At 44.3% G+C, this 15117-nt stretch overlaps 1 protein-coding gene across 1 annotated transcript in view; it reads left to right on the top strand.

Moving 5' to 3' along the window:
• The window catches only part of LOC121870634 (protein Skeletor, isoforms B/C-like), a 124260-nt gene that overhangs the window by 368 nt on the left and 108775 nt on the right, over positions 1–15117 (top strand). The window contains exon 2 of the mRNA XM_042372498.1: positions 2708–2832. Coding sequence (XP_042228432.1) covers positions 2708–2832 — 125 coding nt within the window. The remainder of the gene's footprint in view (positions 1–2707; positions 2833–15117) is intronic.

The raw sequence follows: 15117 nt of genomic DNA, 5'->3' as shown, positions 1-15117 counted from the left end.
TTTTTCCTCAACCGACGGCCGACAAAAGCAGAATGGCCTACGAGGACCAAGATGTCACCTAGTGTTTGTGCTTTGTTTTTTAGTTGTTTGTTTTCTTGTTTTAGTTTGGTATCGCGAGCTGCCTCATTGTTGGTGATGGTTTCCTTTCAACTGTGTCTAGATTTAACTTTATTTTGGGCTAGTTTCCTCTCTCCGGGTCCTTCCCTCACACCCCAGACACCTTCCTCCCTCACACGACACACTCAGAAGACGGAGACTCACTGTACAGGAAGCTGATATGGAGATTAAAATCCCTAACCTAACCTAACCTAACCTAACCTAACCTAACCTAACCTAACCTATACTAAACCCCTCTAGGTAGCGTTAGGTTGGTTAATCTTCAGGTGAAATAAGCTGAGTATTTAATCTTCAGGTAAAATAAGCTGGGGTCTATTCTTTAGGTGAAATAAGCTGGGATCTAATCTTCAGGTAAAATAAGCTGGGATCTATTCTTCAGGTGTATGATGGCCGGAACCGAAGAGGTATGTTATCACCTGAAGATTAGACACCCCGGTTTATTTCACCTGTAGATTAATGGATTCTTGGTACGGCTTGACAGCTCGTAAATAATAAAGAGATTAAATCTGTCTGCCAGTCTGTCTGTCTGCCTCTGTCTGTCTGTCTGTCTGTCTGTCTGTCTGTGTCTGTCTGTCTGTCTGTCTGTCTGTCTGTCTGTCTGTCTGTCTGTTGTTGTTGTTGTTGTTGTTGCCGACTTCTGCAAGCTGAGGAGCTATCTACCTGCCCCCATAATGGCATCAAAGCTAAAGAGACTTACCGGAACAAGATGCGTCATTAGGACGAAGTCAGAATCAACAGCAAATACCTTACGTACAGTACTTTCGGGTTCTCAGAAGTCCGTAAGTTGAATTAAAGGTATAATGAGGAACCTAATTGGCTGACTTAAGCTAAAAAAAGTACAATATTGAAAATGAATCCAATATTACCCCGAGACTCAGCGCTAACTAGATATAATGTTCCCTTAGTAACAGTTAAGAGGAAAAAAGAAAAAGAAATATTAACATTCAGAATATTTATGCATCAGGATATATCTAGTTCTTGTACAGTCTAAATGTACATTCTACGCCATTTTTCATCCGGTAGTTACATTCTTACGACATACAGTGAAGGAGGAAGAATATTAACGTAAGAATCTTCAACAGTTTCACCTTCAGAGTTCTTTGTGGTGTGGTAAGTATTGTCCAAATTCACGTCTTCAGTAAGATGGGAGGGAACATTGTCGTGTAAGACTGTGAGAGCGTGTAGCACTGTCTGTCCCTTACCCCCATCATCCTTCCTGCCCTCCCCTCCCATTGCCCCCTCCACCATCACCACCCACTGTCACAACACCAGTATAGTATTTGTCAGATATTGAACTCTTGTTGCAACCTCTCTCTCTCTCTCTCTCTCTCTCTCTCTCTCTCTCTCTCTCTCTCTCTCTCTCTCTCTCTCTCTCTCTCCTCCTCTTCCATATCACCATGGTAACCTGCAACCTCCTACCACATCTAACCACACACACACACACACACACACACACACACACACACACACACACACACACACACACACACATACACACACACACACACACACACACTCGGAAATAGTGTACAAGAATGTGCCGTAAAATGTTCTCGTTAAGTTGTTTAAGAATAAAAGTATTCCGAGTCTTAATGATTGGGACTGTTTATTCTTATTTTGAAACTGGGTTCAGAATCTTGAAAAAATCCATATTCGATGTATCTCTCTCTCTCTCTCTCTCTTAGGTGTCTCAGATCCAGCATCATAAGATGAAACTTGTTGAAACAATGACACGTGTCAGTATGTTTCGTGACCGATCATTACAAAGAATAATTTTAATTTTAATAGTACGGGTCGGGTGAAACTGGGAGTGGCTGTTTCATTACATTTTTAACATAGTGAAACACACATAAAACAAGGATATCTAGATTACGAAATCCTGGGATGAAACACATCCCAGGGCAGCGCTGGGATGAAGCACAGATATACACGTTTCATCCCAGGGCAGCGCTGGGATGAAGCACAGATATACACGTTTCATCACAGGGCAGCGCTGGGATGAAACACAGATATACGCGTTTCATCACAGGGCAGCGCTGGGATGAAACACAGATATGCGCGTTCATCACAGGGCAGCGCTGGGATGAAGCCAGATATACACGTTTCATCACAGGGCAGCGCTGGGATGAAACCACAGTTATACACGTTTCATCACAGGGCAGCCTCGGATGAAACATAAGTCTCTCATTCTCTCTTTCATCCATTTTTGCTTTGTTGGCAGTTTATCGATCTTCTGTCATTCTCTTTTTCTTTCTCTCTCACTGTCCTCTCTCTCTCTCTCTCTCTCTCTCTCTCTCTCTCTCTCTCTCTCTCTCTCTCTCTCTCTTATGAGTGTTGGTGATTAATTATTTCAGTCTCGATTTAGTGAATTGATATATTTGGTAATGGTGAACTTTTTTCTCATGTTTGTAGAGAACTTTCTCTTCTTTAACGATGAACTTTCCTTGCAGTTACGACGAACTTTCCCTTAACTTACATTAAACTTTCTCTCCACTTACGATGGACTTTCTCCAATTTGTTATGAATTTAGTCTCCCCAGGCACTAACTCGCCCTCTTCCTCCCCGACAGAGGCGTCCGGGCAGCAGCGTGATCGACGGAGGGGCGCCTATATTGGCAAGCTCCTCACCCTCCAGCACGAGGTGTCGGGGATGTGTCAGCAGTCGATGAGGATAAACTCTACATTGAGAACTTTACCTATGATGGCGTTGGCCCAGGTAAGTTAACACCTGCATAATTAATTTGTACCTGTGAGGTTAATTAGCAGATGTGTAATGGCGTCAGTTAGATTTGTTAATGCCCATGTGCATTAGATACCTGTATTGTTCATTAATATGTGATGTTAATGCAGATTAGTAATGGAATCAGGTAAGTCGTCAACAGGTGTATTTAGGCTCAGGTGTGTTTTCATATACAACCAATTGACACCTGTGTGATGGAAACAAGTGTGTCGATGAGCAGATGTGTTAAGTATCAGGTATATAGAGAATCACTTGACAGTAGGCCCTGTGTTTCTAATTAGTTTGCTTAATTAAAAGTAGAAAAATCAGACCATAAAACCCACATAACACAAACATACAATTTTAAGAGCGATTAGAATATTAATAATTGTACATTAGTTAGATTTATATACAGGTTTATGCATTATACATTTATACACTGTGAGTCTTTTGCTTTTAATTCAGGGGAGTAAGTTAGCCATTAATGAAGTTTTGTGAGTCAGTCGCTTCTCGTGAATACTGAATGTGTGTGTGTGTGTGTGTGTGTGTGTGTGTGTGTGTGTGTGGAGTTGCGTTAATTTAACCTTCCATTTACTTATTTATGTTTGTCGTATTGTATAGTGTTTTACGTGTTTATTATTCTGGAACATTTTACTGCGAATAGTAAAATTGTTCACGTGTTATAATTAGTGGTGAGCAGCCGCAGTGTTCAGCAGCTAGGAAGTAACCACACACGTAAAGAGGATGTTGACAAGAGTGGCCAGGGACTTTTGAACTAATTTGTACATAGATACTGCACGATCATCCTCTTCACACTCACCAGATTTCGTCTCGGTAACTTCAAAAATGTGAATATGCACAAGGAAGAAGATACACACTCAAACACGCACACACACACGCACACACACACACACACACACACACACACACACACACACACACACACACACACACACACACACACAAATGTATCTTTTATATCTAGATGTGTATATCAGTACGAATTCAACCCATTGAGTACGATGAGTATGTAAATGATAGATATCTTAACCGCTTGAGTACAATGATTTAATCCCCTGAGTACGATCAGTTAACTCTCTCTCTCTCTCTCTCTCTCTCTCTCTCTCTCTCTCTCTCTCTCTCTACATTTGGTCAAAAGTCAATATTTTTCTTATTTCTTCTTATGGTCTATGCACTGCTTCCTTCTCTTCTTTGTCGTACTCTCTTCACCTCTTAATTATCCATTTTACTTCTTCTTCCTTCTCCTCCTCCTCATCTTTATTCATTTACCCTTTCCTCCTCACCTTTTTCCTCTACCACACCTCTCTTTCCTCTTCTACTCCTCTTCCCTTTTCTCTCCTCTCCATCTTCTTTCTTCTTCTTTCCCTTACCTCTTCCTCCACCTCCTTCAATCCTTGTCTCCATCCATCATCCTTCTCTCCCTCTATCTACAACCTCCTGTCCTTCACTAGCTCTTTATTCTCATTTATCACTCCTCCTCCTCCTCTCCTCCTCGGCCTCTTCCTCATTCTCTCCTCCCCTCCTCCACCTCCCTCTCCCCTCCTCCTCCTGGCAAGTCCGAGGGCGGCTCCTTGTGTCCATGCCTGTGTGGTTGCCACGACCTGACTCCCTTCTTTCTCTCTCTCTAGCAGAGCCTCTTTACATGAGTCATAAAACCTTTATTATATGTAATGTTTCACCTTCAAGACGGTGTTATTCTCACCTGGTAGAACAGAACTATTACCATGTTGACACCTGTAATACTTTCTCACCTGACTCACATGACACCCCCAAAACTATTCCTTACTCCAGGTTGTTGAGGTTAGTTAGGTTAGGATTAGGTTAGGTTCAGGTTAGTTGGTTAAGTTAGCATTAAGGTGAGTTAATCATTGGAAAACATAAAGGGGCTAATCTTCAGGTGTTCCTAAATTTCACTAATTGTGTACTCGTCCGTCTCCGTCCTGCCACCCACTAGTACTCAGGTCAGCCGAATTAGACACTCCAGCTTATTTCCTGAATATTGAACTTGCAGTTTATTTCACCTGAAGATTAGACATCCCAGTTTATTTTACCTGAATATTAGACACTGCAGCTTATTTCACCTGAATATTAGACACTGCAGCTTATTTCACCTGAATATTAGACACTGCAGCTTATTTCACCTGAATATTAGACACCGTATCTAATCTCACGTGAAGATTGTGTCGCTCTCCCTAAGCTCACAGGTGCCCCGGCATAGAACCAGAGTCCCGCCACTGACGAGACTGAGGCTGGACCCTTGAACGAGGTGAAGCGTGGAATGTGGTGTTTGTTTTTTCTTGTTAGGTAGTGTCTGCCTGTGTAGGGAAGAGTCTGTCTTTTGTAGGTCAAGGAAGGACTCTGCGAATCTTCTTTCTTTCTCCTCCTCCTTTTTCTCTTCATCTTCTCCTCCTTTTCTCCTCTGGCTACTTCTATTACGTCTCTTCCTCCAAATTCACGTTCATCCCAACCACCATACACTGTATTATCATGACGTCATTCAGTGCCCATGTCATCACTCTCTATGACGTCATCACTAAAACCCGTGACGATGCATGCGCAGTAAAATGACTCTCATTCCCTCCCTCCCCGAAGAATGGCACGACGACGGAGACACAGAAAGTGTACCCGTGGAGGGGTGCTAGAGTAGGAGAGAAGAGGTGGGTGGGGAGAAGAGGAGGAGAGGAGTAGGGAGAAGGGAGGAGGGAGAAGAAGGGAAGGGTGAGGAGGAGGTTTAGATATTTGGAAGCTCATCTTTAAACACAACATCTAAGAACTTCCTCCCTAGAGATTCCTCACCTCCATCTAGAGAGTCCCCCCTCCCCCACCACAGAACGCGCCATTGAGGGAGTAATGAGAGAAGCAGTACTGTACTAGCCAGGAACCAACCTTTAGAGCGCACATCGGGAGTTCCACAGACTTAAGATAGAACGCTCCGCCGACGTAATCAAACTAATGGAGTAGAAAGATAGAATTTAATCACGGGGTCGCTAACGGTTATTACAAATCCGTTACAAGACGCGCTTGGAAAGGTCGCGCGCGGGTTGAAGAGATTTGTCCAGGACATTGTCGAAGGATTTTGTATCAAAGTCCTGTTGTCCGTTAACGGGTGTTCCAAACGGGAGACTCGCGCCGTTTAAGTGATTGGAGAAGGAAAGGGGTTTTGGGACAGAGGCTCATTAAAGAGTTTGATTAACTTACCCAGTGGCGCGCAGTTATGGCGGGAAGCTGACAAAAGTAGCAGATAATGCGTCTTTAAGGTTCGTTCAGCGGCCTCCAGCCATCGATCATTTGCTACTAACGCTCGGGGGCAGGACAGTATTAAGCCACTCCACGGTCGTTAGGTCGAGATCAAATACCTAATTCTTGCGTGGTTTTCGTCTCTATGGACACATCAGCCGCGGCATCAAACCCTGTGCATTCGTCTTGTTACTTCCAATTGGAAATGAGAAATGGATTTGTGGAAGCGAACTGAAAGGAAAACTTGTGTGAAGTCTGTGGTGTGCGCTTCCCCTTCCCTCCCCTCCTTCCCTCCTTCTCCCTCCCCTCCCTTCCCTTCCCTCCCCTCCCTCCCCTCCTCCTCCTCCCCTCCCTCCCTTCCCTCCCCTTCCCTCCCCTCCCTCTAGATAAATCCTTGTGGGACTTTCTCCAACAAGGCTTACATCAAACCTCAGATTTCAGGTGTGAAAAATCCCCATTCTCTCCCTCTTCTCTGTCCCTCCAGAAGAGAGAGAGAAATGAAGGAAAATGAAGAAGAAAGACATGTAGAGAGGGAGAGAGGAGGTCAGTGAGGAAGGGAGAGAGGATGAGAGGAGAGATAAAAAAGAACGGGAGTGGGAGAATAAGATGAAGGAGGAGCAGAAGAAGAGAGTGGGGAGAGAAGAAGGAAGAAAGAAGAAGAGAGAGAGAGAGACTCCAGCGTTCCCTCAGAAACATATTTGAAGGAATATAAAAACAGACCATTTTCGAGCGTGTGGTTCCTCCTCCGCCTCCTTCTTATTGTTGAAGAGGAGGAAGAGGAGGAAGGTTTTGGTAACTCCAGGTGAAAATCTGATCTGCTTGTGATGGTGGTCACTCTCTCTCTCTCTCTCTCTCTCTCCTTCACTCTCACCCTCACCCTCCCTTCCTCTCTCTCTCTCCCTCCTTCACTCTCTCTCCCTCCTTCCTCTCACCCTCTCCTCCTTCACTCTCTCTCCCTCTCTCTCTCTCTCTCTCTCTCTCTCTCTCTCTCTCTCTCTCTCTCTCTCTCCTTCCTCTCACCTCACCCTCCTTCACTTTCTCTCTCTCTCTCTCTCCTCTCTCTCCCTCCTTCACTCTCTCTCTCCCTCCTTCACTCTCACCCTCTCCCCTCCTTCCTCTCCCACCCTCTCCCTCCTTCACTCTCTCTCTCCCTCTTCCTCTCACCCTCTCCCTCCTTCACTCTCCCCTCTCTCCTCCCCCCCTCTCCCCCTCTCTCTCTCTCCTCTCTCTCTCTCTCTCTCTCTCTCTCACCCTCACCCTCCTTCACTTTCTCTCTCTCTCTCTCCTTTCTCTCTCTCTCTCCCTCCTTCTCTCTCTCCCCTCCTTCCTCCTCACCTCTCCCTCCTTCCACTCTCACCCTCTGATGATCGGCTTAGCGGATGTCGTGGGGCAATAATAAAGTGTGAGCTTTATAATCCTAATTTACAGCCTCTTAGAGATCTTACATCTGAGGGGGTAAGTGATGAACCCGCCAAGTGTTAGTCATCCCCGCCAAGTGTTGTTCAGTGTTAGTCATCCCGCCAAAGTGTTAGTCATCCCCATAAGTGTTGTTCAGTGTTAGTCATCACCAAGTGTTAGTCATCCCCGCCAAGTGTTGTTCAGTGTTAGTCATCCCCGCCAAGTGTTAGTCATCCCCGCCAAGTGTTGTTCAGTGTTATCCCCCACCAAGTGTTGATCATCCCCGCCAAGTGTTGTTCAGTGTTAGTCATCCCCACCAAGTGTTAGTTATCCCCGCCAAGTGTTGTTCAGTGTTAGTCATCCCGCCAAGTGTTGTTCAGTGTTAGTCATCCCCGCCAAGTGTTGTTCAGTGTTAATCATCCCCACCAAGTGTTAGTCATCCCCGCCAAGTGTTGTTTAGTGTTAGTCATCCCTCAAGTGTTAGTCCTTCGCCAAGTGTTGTTTAGTGTTAGTCATCCCCGCAAGTGTTAGTCATCCCCGCCAAGTGTTAGTCATCCCCGCCAAGTGTTGTTCAGTGTTAGTCATCCCCGCCAAGTGTTGTTCAGTGTTAGTCATCCCCGCCAGTGTTAGTCATCCCCGCCAAGTGTTAGTCATCCCCCCAAGTGTTGTTCAGTGTTAGTCATCCCGCCAAAGTGTTAGTCATCCCGCCAAGTGTTAGTCATCCCCGCCAAGTGTTAGTCATCCCCGCCAGAATTATTAGTCATCCCTGAAGTTTTGTTCAGTGTTAGTCATCCCCGCCAAATGTTGTTCAGTGTTAGTCATCCCCGCCAAGTTTTGTTCAGTGTTAGTCTGCCAGTGTTAGTCATCCCCGCCAAGTGTTGTTAGTGTTAGTCATCCCCCAAGGTGTTAGTCATCCCTACCAGTGTTAGTCATCCCGCAAGTGTTGTTCAGTGTTAGTCATCCGCCAAGTATTGTTCAGTGTTAGTCATCCCAAGTGTTGTTCAGTGTTAGTCATCCCGCCAAGTGTTGTTCAGTGTTAGTCATCCCCATAAGTGTTGTTCAGTGTTAGTCATCCCGCCAAGTGTGTTCAGTGTTAGTCATCCCGCCAAGTGTTGTTCAGTGTTAGTCATCCCAGAGTGTTAGTCATCCGCCAAGTGTTGTTCAGTGTTAGTCATCCCGCCAAGTGTTGTTCAGTGTTAGTCATCCCCGCCAAGTGTTGTTCAGTGTTAGTCACCCCAAGTTTGTTCGTGTTCATCCCGCCAAGTGTTGTTCAGTGTTAGTCATCCCGCCAAGTGTTGTTCAGTGTTAGTCATCCAGGTTAGTCATCCCCAAGTGTTAGTCATCCCCGCAAGTGTTGTTCAGTGTTAGTCATCCCCGCCAAGTGTTGTTCAGTGTTAGTCATCCCTCCAAGTGTTGTTCGGTGTTAGTCATCCAAGTGTTGTTCGGTGTTAGTCATCCCCGCCAAGTGTTGTTCAGTGTTAGTCATCGCCAAGTGTTGTCACCGGTGTTGTTCAGTGTTAGTCATCCCCGCCAAGTGTTGTTCGGTGTTAGTGTCCCGCCAAGTGTTGTTCAGTGTTAGTCATCCCGCCAAGTGTTGTTTAGTCATCCGCCAAGTGTTGTTCAGTGTTAGTATCCAAGTGTTGTTCAGTGTTAGTCATCCCGCCAAGTGTTAGTCATCCCCGCCAAGTGTTGTTCAGTGTTAGTCATCCCCGCCAAGTGTTGTTCAGTGTTAGTCATCCCCGCCAAGTGTTGTTCAGTGTTAGTCATCCCAAGTGTGTTCAGTGTTAGTCATCCCCGCCAAGTGTTAGTCATCCCCGCCAAGTGTTGTTCAGTGTTAGTCATCCCGCCAAGTGTTGTTCAATGGTCATCCCGCCAAGTTTTGTTCAGTGTTAGTCATCCCCGCCAAGTGTTAGTCATCGCCAAGTGTTGTTCAGTGTTAGTCATCGCCAAGTGTTGTTCAGTGTTAGTCACCCCCAAGTGTTGTTCAGTGTTAGTCATCGCCAAGTGTTGTTCAGTGTTAGTCATCCCCGCCAGTGTTGTTCAGTAGTCATCCCGCGTGTTAGTTAGTGTTATCCCCGCCAAGTGTTGTTCAGTGGTCATCCCGCCAAGTGTTGTTCAGTGTTAGTCATCCCAAGTGTTGTAGTGTTAGTCATCCCCGCCAAGTGTTGTGTAGTCATCCCGCAAGTGTTGTTCAGTGTTAGTCATCCCCGCCAAGTGTTAGTCATCCCGCCAAGTGTTGTTCAGTGTTAGTCATCCCCGCCAAGTGTTGTTCAGTGTTAGTCATCCCCGCCAAGTGTTCATGTTAGTCATCAAGTGTTCAGTGTTAGTCATCCCCGCCAAGTGTTGTTCAGTGTTAGTCATCCCCGCCAAGTGTTGTTCAGTGTTAGTCATCCCCGCCAAGTGTTAGTCATCCCCGCCAAGTGTTGTTCAGTGTTAGTCATCCCCGCCAAATGTTGTTCAGTGTTAGTCATCCCGCCAAGTTTTGTTCAGTGTTAGTCATCCCCGCCTGTTAGTCATCCCGCCAAGTGTTGTTCAGTGTTAGTCATCCCCGCCAAGTGTTGTCTCAGTGTTAGTCATCCCCCCAAGTGTTAGTCATCCCGCCAAGTGTTGTTCAGTGTTAGTCATCCCGCCTTTGTTCGGTTAGTCATCCCGCCAAGTGTTGTTCAGTGTTAGTCATCCCCGCCAAGTGTTGTTCAGTGTTAGTCATCCCGCCAAGTGTTGTTCAGTGTTAGTCATCCCCGCCAAGTGTTGTTCAGTGTTAGTCATCCCCGCCAAGTGTTGTTCAGTGTTAGTCATCCCTGCCAAGTGTTAGTCATCCCCGCCAAGTGTTGTTCAGTGTTAGTCATCCCGCCAAGTGTTGTTCAGTGTTAGTCATCCCGCCAAGTGTTGTTCAGTGTTAGTCACCCATTTGTTAGTGTTAGTATCCCGCCATGTTGTCATTTTCATCCCCGCCAAGTGTTGTTCAGTGTTAGTCATCCCCGCCAAGTGTTAGTCACCAATGTTAGTTCCGCCAAGTGTTGTTCAGTGTTAGTCATCCCCGCAAGTGTTGTTCAGTGTTAGTCATCCCGCCAAGTGTTGTTCAGTGTTAGTCATCCCAAGTGTTGTTCAGTGTTAGTCATCCCCGCCAAGTGTTGTTCAGTGTTAGTCATCCCCGCCAAGTGTTAGTCATCCCCGCCAAGTGTTGTTCAGTGTTAGTCATCCCGCCAAGTGTTGTTCAGTGTTATCATCCCGCCAAGTGTTGTTCAGTGTTAGTCATCGCCAAGTGTTGTTCAGTGTTAGTCATCCCCACCAAGTGTTGTTCAGTGTTAGTCATCCCGCCAAGTGTTGTTCAGTGTTAGTCATCCCCGCCAAGTGTTAGTCATCCGCCAAGTGTTGTTCAGTGTTAGTCATCCCGCCAAGTGTTGTTCAGTGTTAGTCATCCCCGCCAAGTGTTGTTCGGTAGTCATCCCCCAATGTTGTTCAGTGTTAGTCATCCCGCATTATCACCCGCCAAGTGTTGTTCAGTGTTAGTCATCCCCGCCAAGTGTTGTTCAGTATCCCTTGTTCAGTGTTAGTCATCCCGCCAAGTGTTAGTCATCCCGCCAAGTGTTGTTCAGTGTTAGTCATCCCCGCCAAGTGTTGTTCAGTGTTAGTCATCCCCGCCAAGTGTTGTTCAGTGTTAGTCATCCCCGCCAAGTGTTGTTCAGTGTTAGTCATCCCGCCATGTTCAACCTCCGATGTTAGTCATCCCCGCCAAGTGTTGTTCAGTGTTAGTCATCCCGCCAAGTGTTGTTCAGTGTTAGTCATCCGCCAAGTGTTGTTCAGTGTTAGTCATCCCCTTAAGTGTTGTTCGGTAGTCATCCCCGCCAAGTGTTGTTCAGTGTTAGTCATCCCGCCAAGTGTTAGTCATCCCCGCCAAGTGTTGTTCAGTGTTAGTCATCCGCAGTGTTGTTCAGTGTTAGTCATCCCGCCAAGGCCAAGTGTTGTTCAGTGTTAGTCATCCCGCCAAGTGTTGTTCAGTGTTAGTCATCCTGCCAAGTGTTGTTCAGTGTTAGTCATCGCAAGTGTTAGTCATCCCCGCCAAGTGTTGTTCAGTGTTAGTCATCCCGCCAAGTGTTGTTCAGTGTTAGTCATCCCCGCCAAGTGTTGTTCAGTGTTAGTCATCCCGCCAAGTGTTGTTCAGTGTTAGTCATCTCCGCCAAGTGTTAGTCATCCCGCCAAGTGTTGTTCAGTGTTAGTCATCCCCGCCAAGTGTTGTTCAGTGTTAGTCATCCCGCCAAGTTTTGTTCAGTGGTCATCCCCGCCAAGTGTTGTTCAGTGTTAGTCATCTCCGCCAAGTGTTAGTCATCCCCGCCAATTGTTCGTGTTAGTCATCCCCGCCAAGTGTTGTTCAGTGTTAGTCATCCTAAGTGTTGTTCAGTGTTAGTCATCCCGCCAAGTTTTGTTCAGTGTTAGTCATCCCTGCCAAAGTGTTGTTCAGTGTTAGTCATCCCGCCAAGTGTTAGTCATCCCGCCAAGTGTTGTTCAGTGATCATCCAGTGTTGTTCAGTGTTAGTCATCCAGTGTTGTTAGTCATCCCGCCAAGTGTTAGTCATCCCAAGTGTTATCATCCCTCGCCAAGTGTTGTTCAGTGTTAGTCATCGCCAAGTGTTGTTCAGTGTTAGTCATCCCGCCAAGTGTTGTTGTGTTAGTCATCGCCACCCGCCAAGTGTTTTCATTAGCATCCCGCAAGTGTTGTTCAGTGTTAGTCATCCCCGCAAGTGTTAGTCATCCCGCCAAGTTTTGTTCAGTGTTAGTATCCCCAAGTTTTGTTCAGTGTTAGTCATCCCAAGTGTTGTTCGTGTTATCATCGCAAGTGTTAGTCATCCCCAAGTGTTGTTCGTGTTAGTCATCCCCGCCAAGTGTTGTTCAGTGTTAGTCATCCCCGCCGTGTTGTTCGTGTTAGTCATCGCCAAGTGTTGTTCAGTGTTAGTCATCCCATAAGTGTTAGTCATCCCCAAGTGTTGTTCAGTGTTAGTCATCCCCAAGTGTTGTTCAGTGTTAGTCATCGCCAAGTGTTGTTCAGTGTTAGTCATCCCGCCAAGTGTTCTATGTTATTTACGGTGCAGTCATCGTACTCATGCGGTTAAGTCATTGTATTCAGGGGTCAAGTCATCGTATTCAAGGGTTAAGTCATCATACTATAGAGGTTAATTCATCATACTCAAGGGGTTAAGTCATCGTACTCAAGGGGGTTTGGTCATTGTACTCAAAGCGGTTAAGTCATCGTACTCAGGGTTAATTGAACGTGCTCAAAGTTAAGCCATCGTACTCATGGGAGTTTAGTCATTGTACTCATGGGAGTTTAGTCATTTATACTCAATGGGGTTAAGTCATTGTATTTCAGGGGTTAAATCATCGTACTCAAAGAGGGTTATGTCATCGTATTCAAGGGATTGAACCATCGTACTCAAGGTGGTTAAATCATCATACTCAAGGGGGTTAAGTCATCCTCCAAGGGATTAAGTCATCGTACTCAAGGTGGTTAAATCATCGTACTCAAGGTGGTTAAGTCATCGTACGCAATGTGGTTAAGTCATCGTATTCAAGGATTAATCATCGTACTCAAGGTGGTTAAGTCATCATACTCAAGAGGGTTAGTCATCGTACTCAAGGTAGTTAAATCACCGTACTCAGGTGGTTAAATCATCGTATTCAAGTGGTTAAATCATCGTACTCAAGTGGGTTAAATCATCATATCAAGAGGGTTCAGTCATCGTACTCAAGGTAGTTAAATCACCGTACTCAAGGTGGTTAAATCATCGTACTCAGTGGTTAAATCATCATTGAGTGGTGATTGGTAGTATTCATTTAATATACATAAACAAAAAATTAATGTTGATTTCGTAAACTTTTGAAAACATTGGAAGTTTTTTAATTAGTTCTCGAAACCCGCTAACGAACTTAATGCCTTTCTTTTGGCAAGATATAAACCCATCAATAAGCTTGGTTTTAAGTGTCGTTAATTGGTTGGTGATTAGAGATTGGCCAGTTGGGTTTTCTAATCATGGGATAATCTCTCGTTAGTATGGGGTTTGGGGTCTCTCTCTCTCTCTCTCTCTCTCTCTCTCTCTCTCTCCTCTCTCTCTCTCTCTCTATCATAACACCAACTACTACCACCATTACTATATCACTACCATCACCAACCATCACCACCACTACCATCACCACCCCATCATCATCTCTACCATCCCCTTCCACAACACGTTCCAGACCCGCCTCGGGACATGTAGTTCAACAAACAAGTTTATCAATAGCAGGAGTTGGCAGGTTTACCCTAGTTGAGGAGGGCCATTGAATATGTTGGTTTTAGTGAGCTAACTCTCCTCTCTCTCTCTCTTCTACTCAGAAACCACTACCAGTCGCCTCATCTCTCCGCCCTAATCCATCTCTATCTTCAATTTTTATTTCTTTCAGTCCATCACATCCTGGCGCTTTCCTCCTACCTCCCTCCCTCCTCTCACTCCATCTGGCTCTGACATTCCCTCCTGCCATTAGAAGAGGTTATTAGATTATGAAGATCAAATTGATTCATGTTTTCGTCGTGGGGCGAAGGTGACAATATGAGGCAGGTATGGCTGGCGTAACTGAGGCGATGGTTCTTTGTTTTTATAGTATACGTATACTGTTTGTTTCATTCGTTGTAGAATTTTTTCAAGCTTTATTAATTTGAATTATTCCGGAATTTTTCTTGTTCTTAAATTATTAGGCGCATGAGTTGTTTATCTAATGGCTGAGACGATGGTTGTTTTGCTGTTTACGTAAATATTATAATTAAATATTTATATTTTTGAAAATATTCATCTAAAACTGACATTATATTAATACGATTCTTATTATAATATGGAATACTGAGAAATTTTCTCTTGTTATTAACTATTTTCTTTATTCCTCTCAAACAATTTTAACGTTACTCTTGTGTATATATATATATATATATATATATATATATATATATATATATATATATATATATATATATATATATATATATATATATATATATATATACATTAATGCTTCAGTTTCCTTCCGGGTGACTAATGCGGGATACAGGAACAGTTTGTAGATATTTTGTTATTATTACGTATTAATAGTAGTAGTTGTTGCAGTACAGTGGGCCTATTATTATTATTATTATTATTATTATTATTATTATTATTATTATTATTATTATTATTATTATTATTATTATTACTATTATTATTATTACGGTATTGTGATAGATATTATTAAATATATTGCTAATATTTCAGAAATATTCACACGCCTTTGTCCTCTCTACAGTATATCCCACTCTCAGATTCTCGTAAACCAATAGTTTACATACACAAACAAAACTCAATATGAAAAGAATTCGTATATGAGCCTCGTGACTAATCAAATAAAGTGTTTTGCAATATTTCTAGAATAAACAAATAAAAATCATCCTAGCCAAGATTATTCATTAGGTTACATTCACCGAGCGATAGTCAAGTAAATGGAAGGATCTGTCGGAGTAACTAAACATTTGCATCCAATATACAGAAAATTATAAACCCACCTGAGGCTGTCACAAGAGAAGGATTACACCACAATTGGTGAAGACTCGAACACCAGCGATGATTT

Source organism: Homarus americanus, unplaced genomic scaffold (genome assembly GCF_018991925.1).
Source record: "Homarus americanus isolate GMGI-L3 unplaced genomic scaffold, GMGI_Hamer_2.0 scaffold32583, whole genome shotgun sequence".
Taxonomy (NCBI): domain Eukaryota; kingdom Metazoa; phylum Arthropoda; class Malacostraca; order Decapoda; family Nephropidae; genus Homarus; species Homarus americanus.
This window is presented reverse-complemented; position numbering and strand designations above follow the sequence as displayed.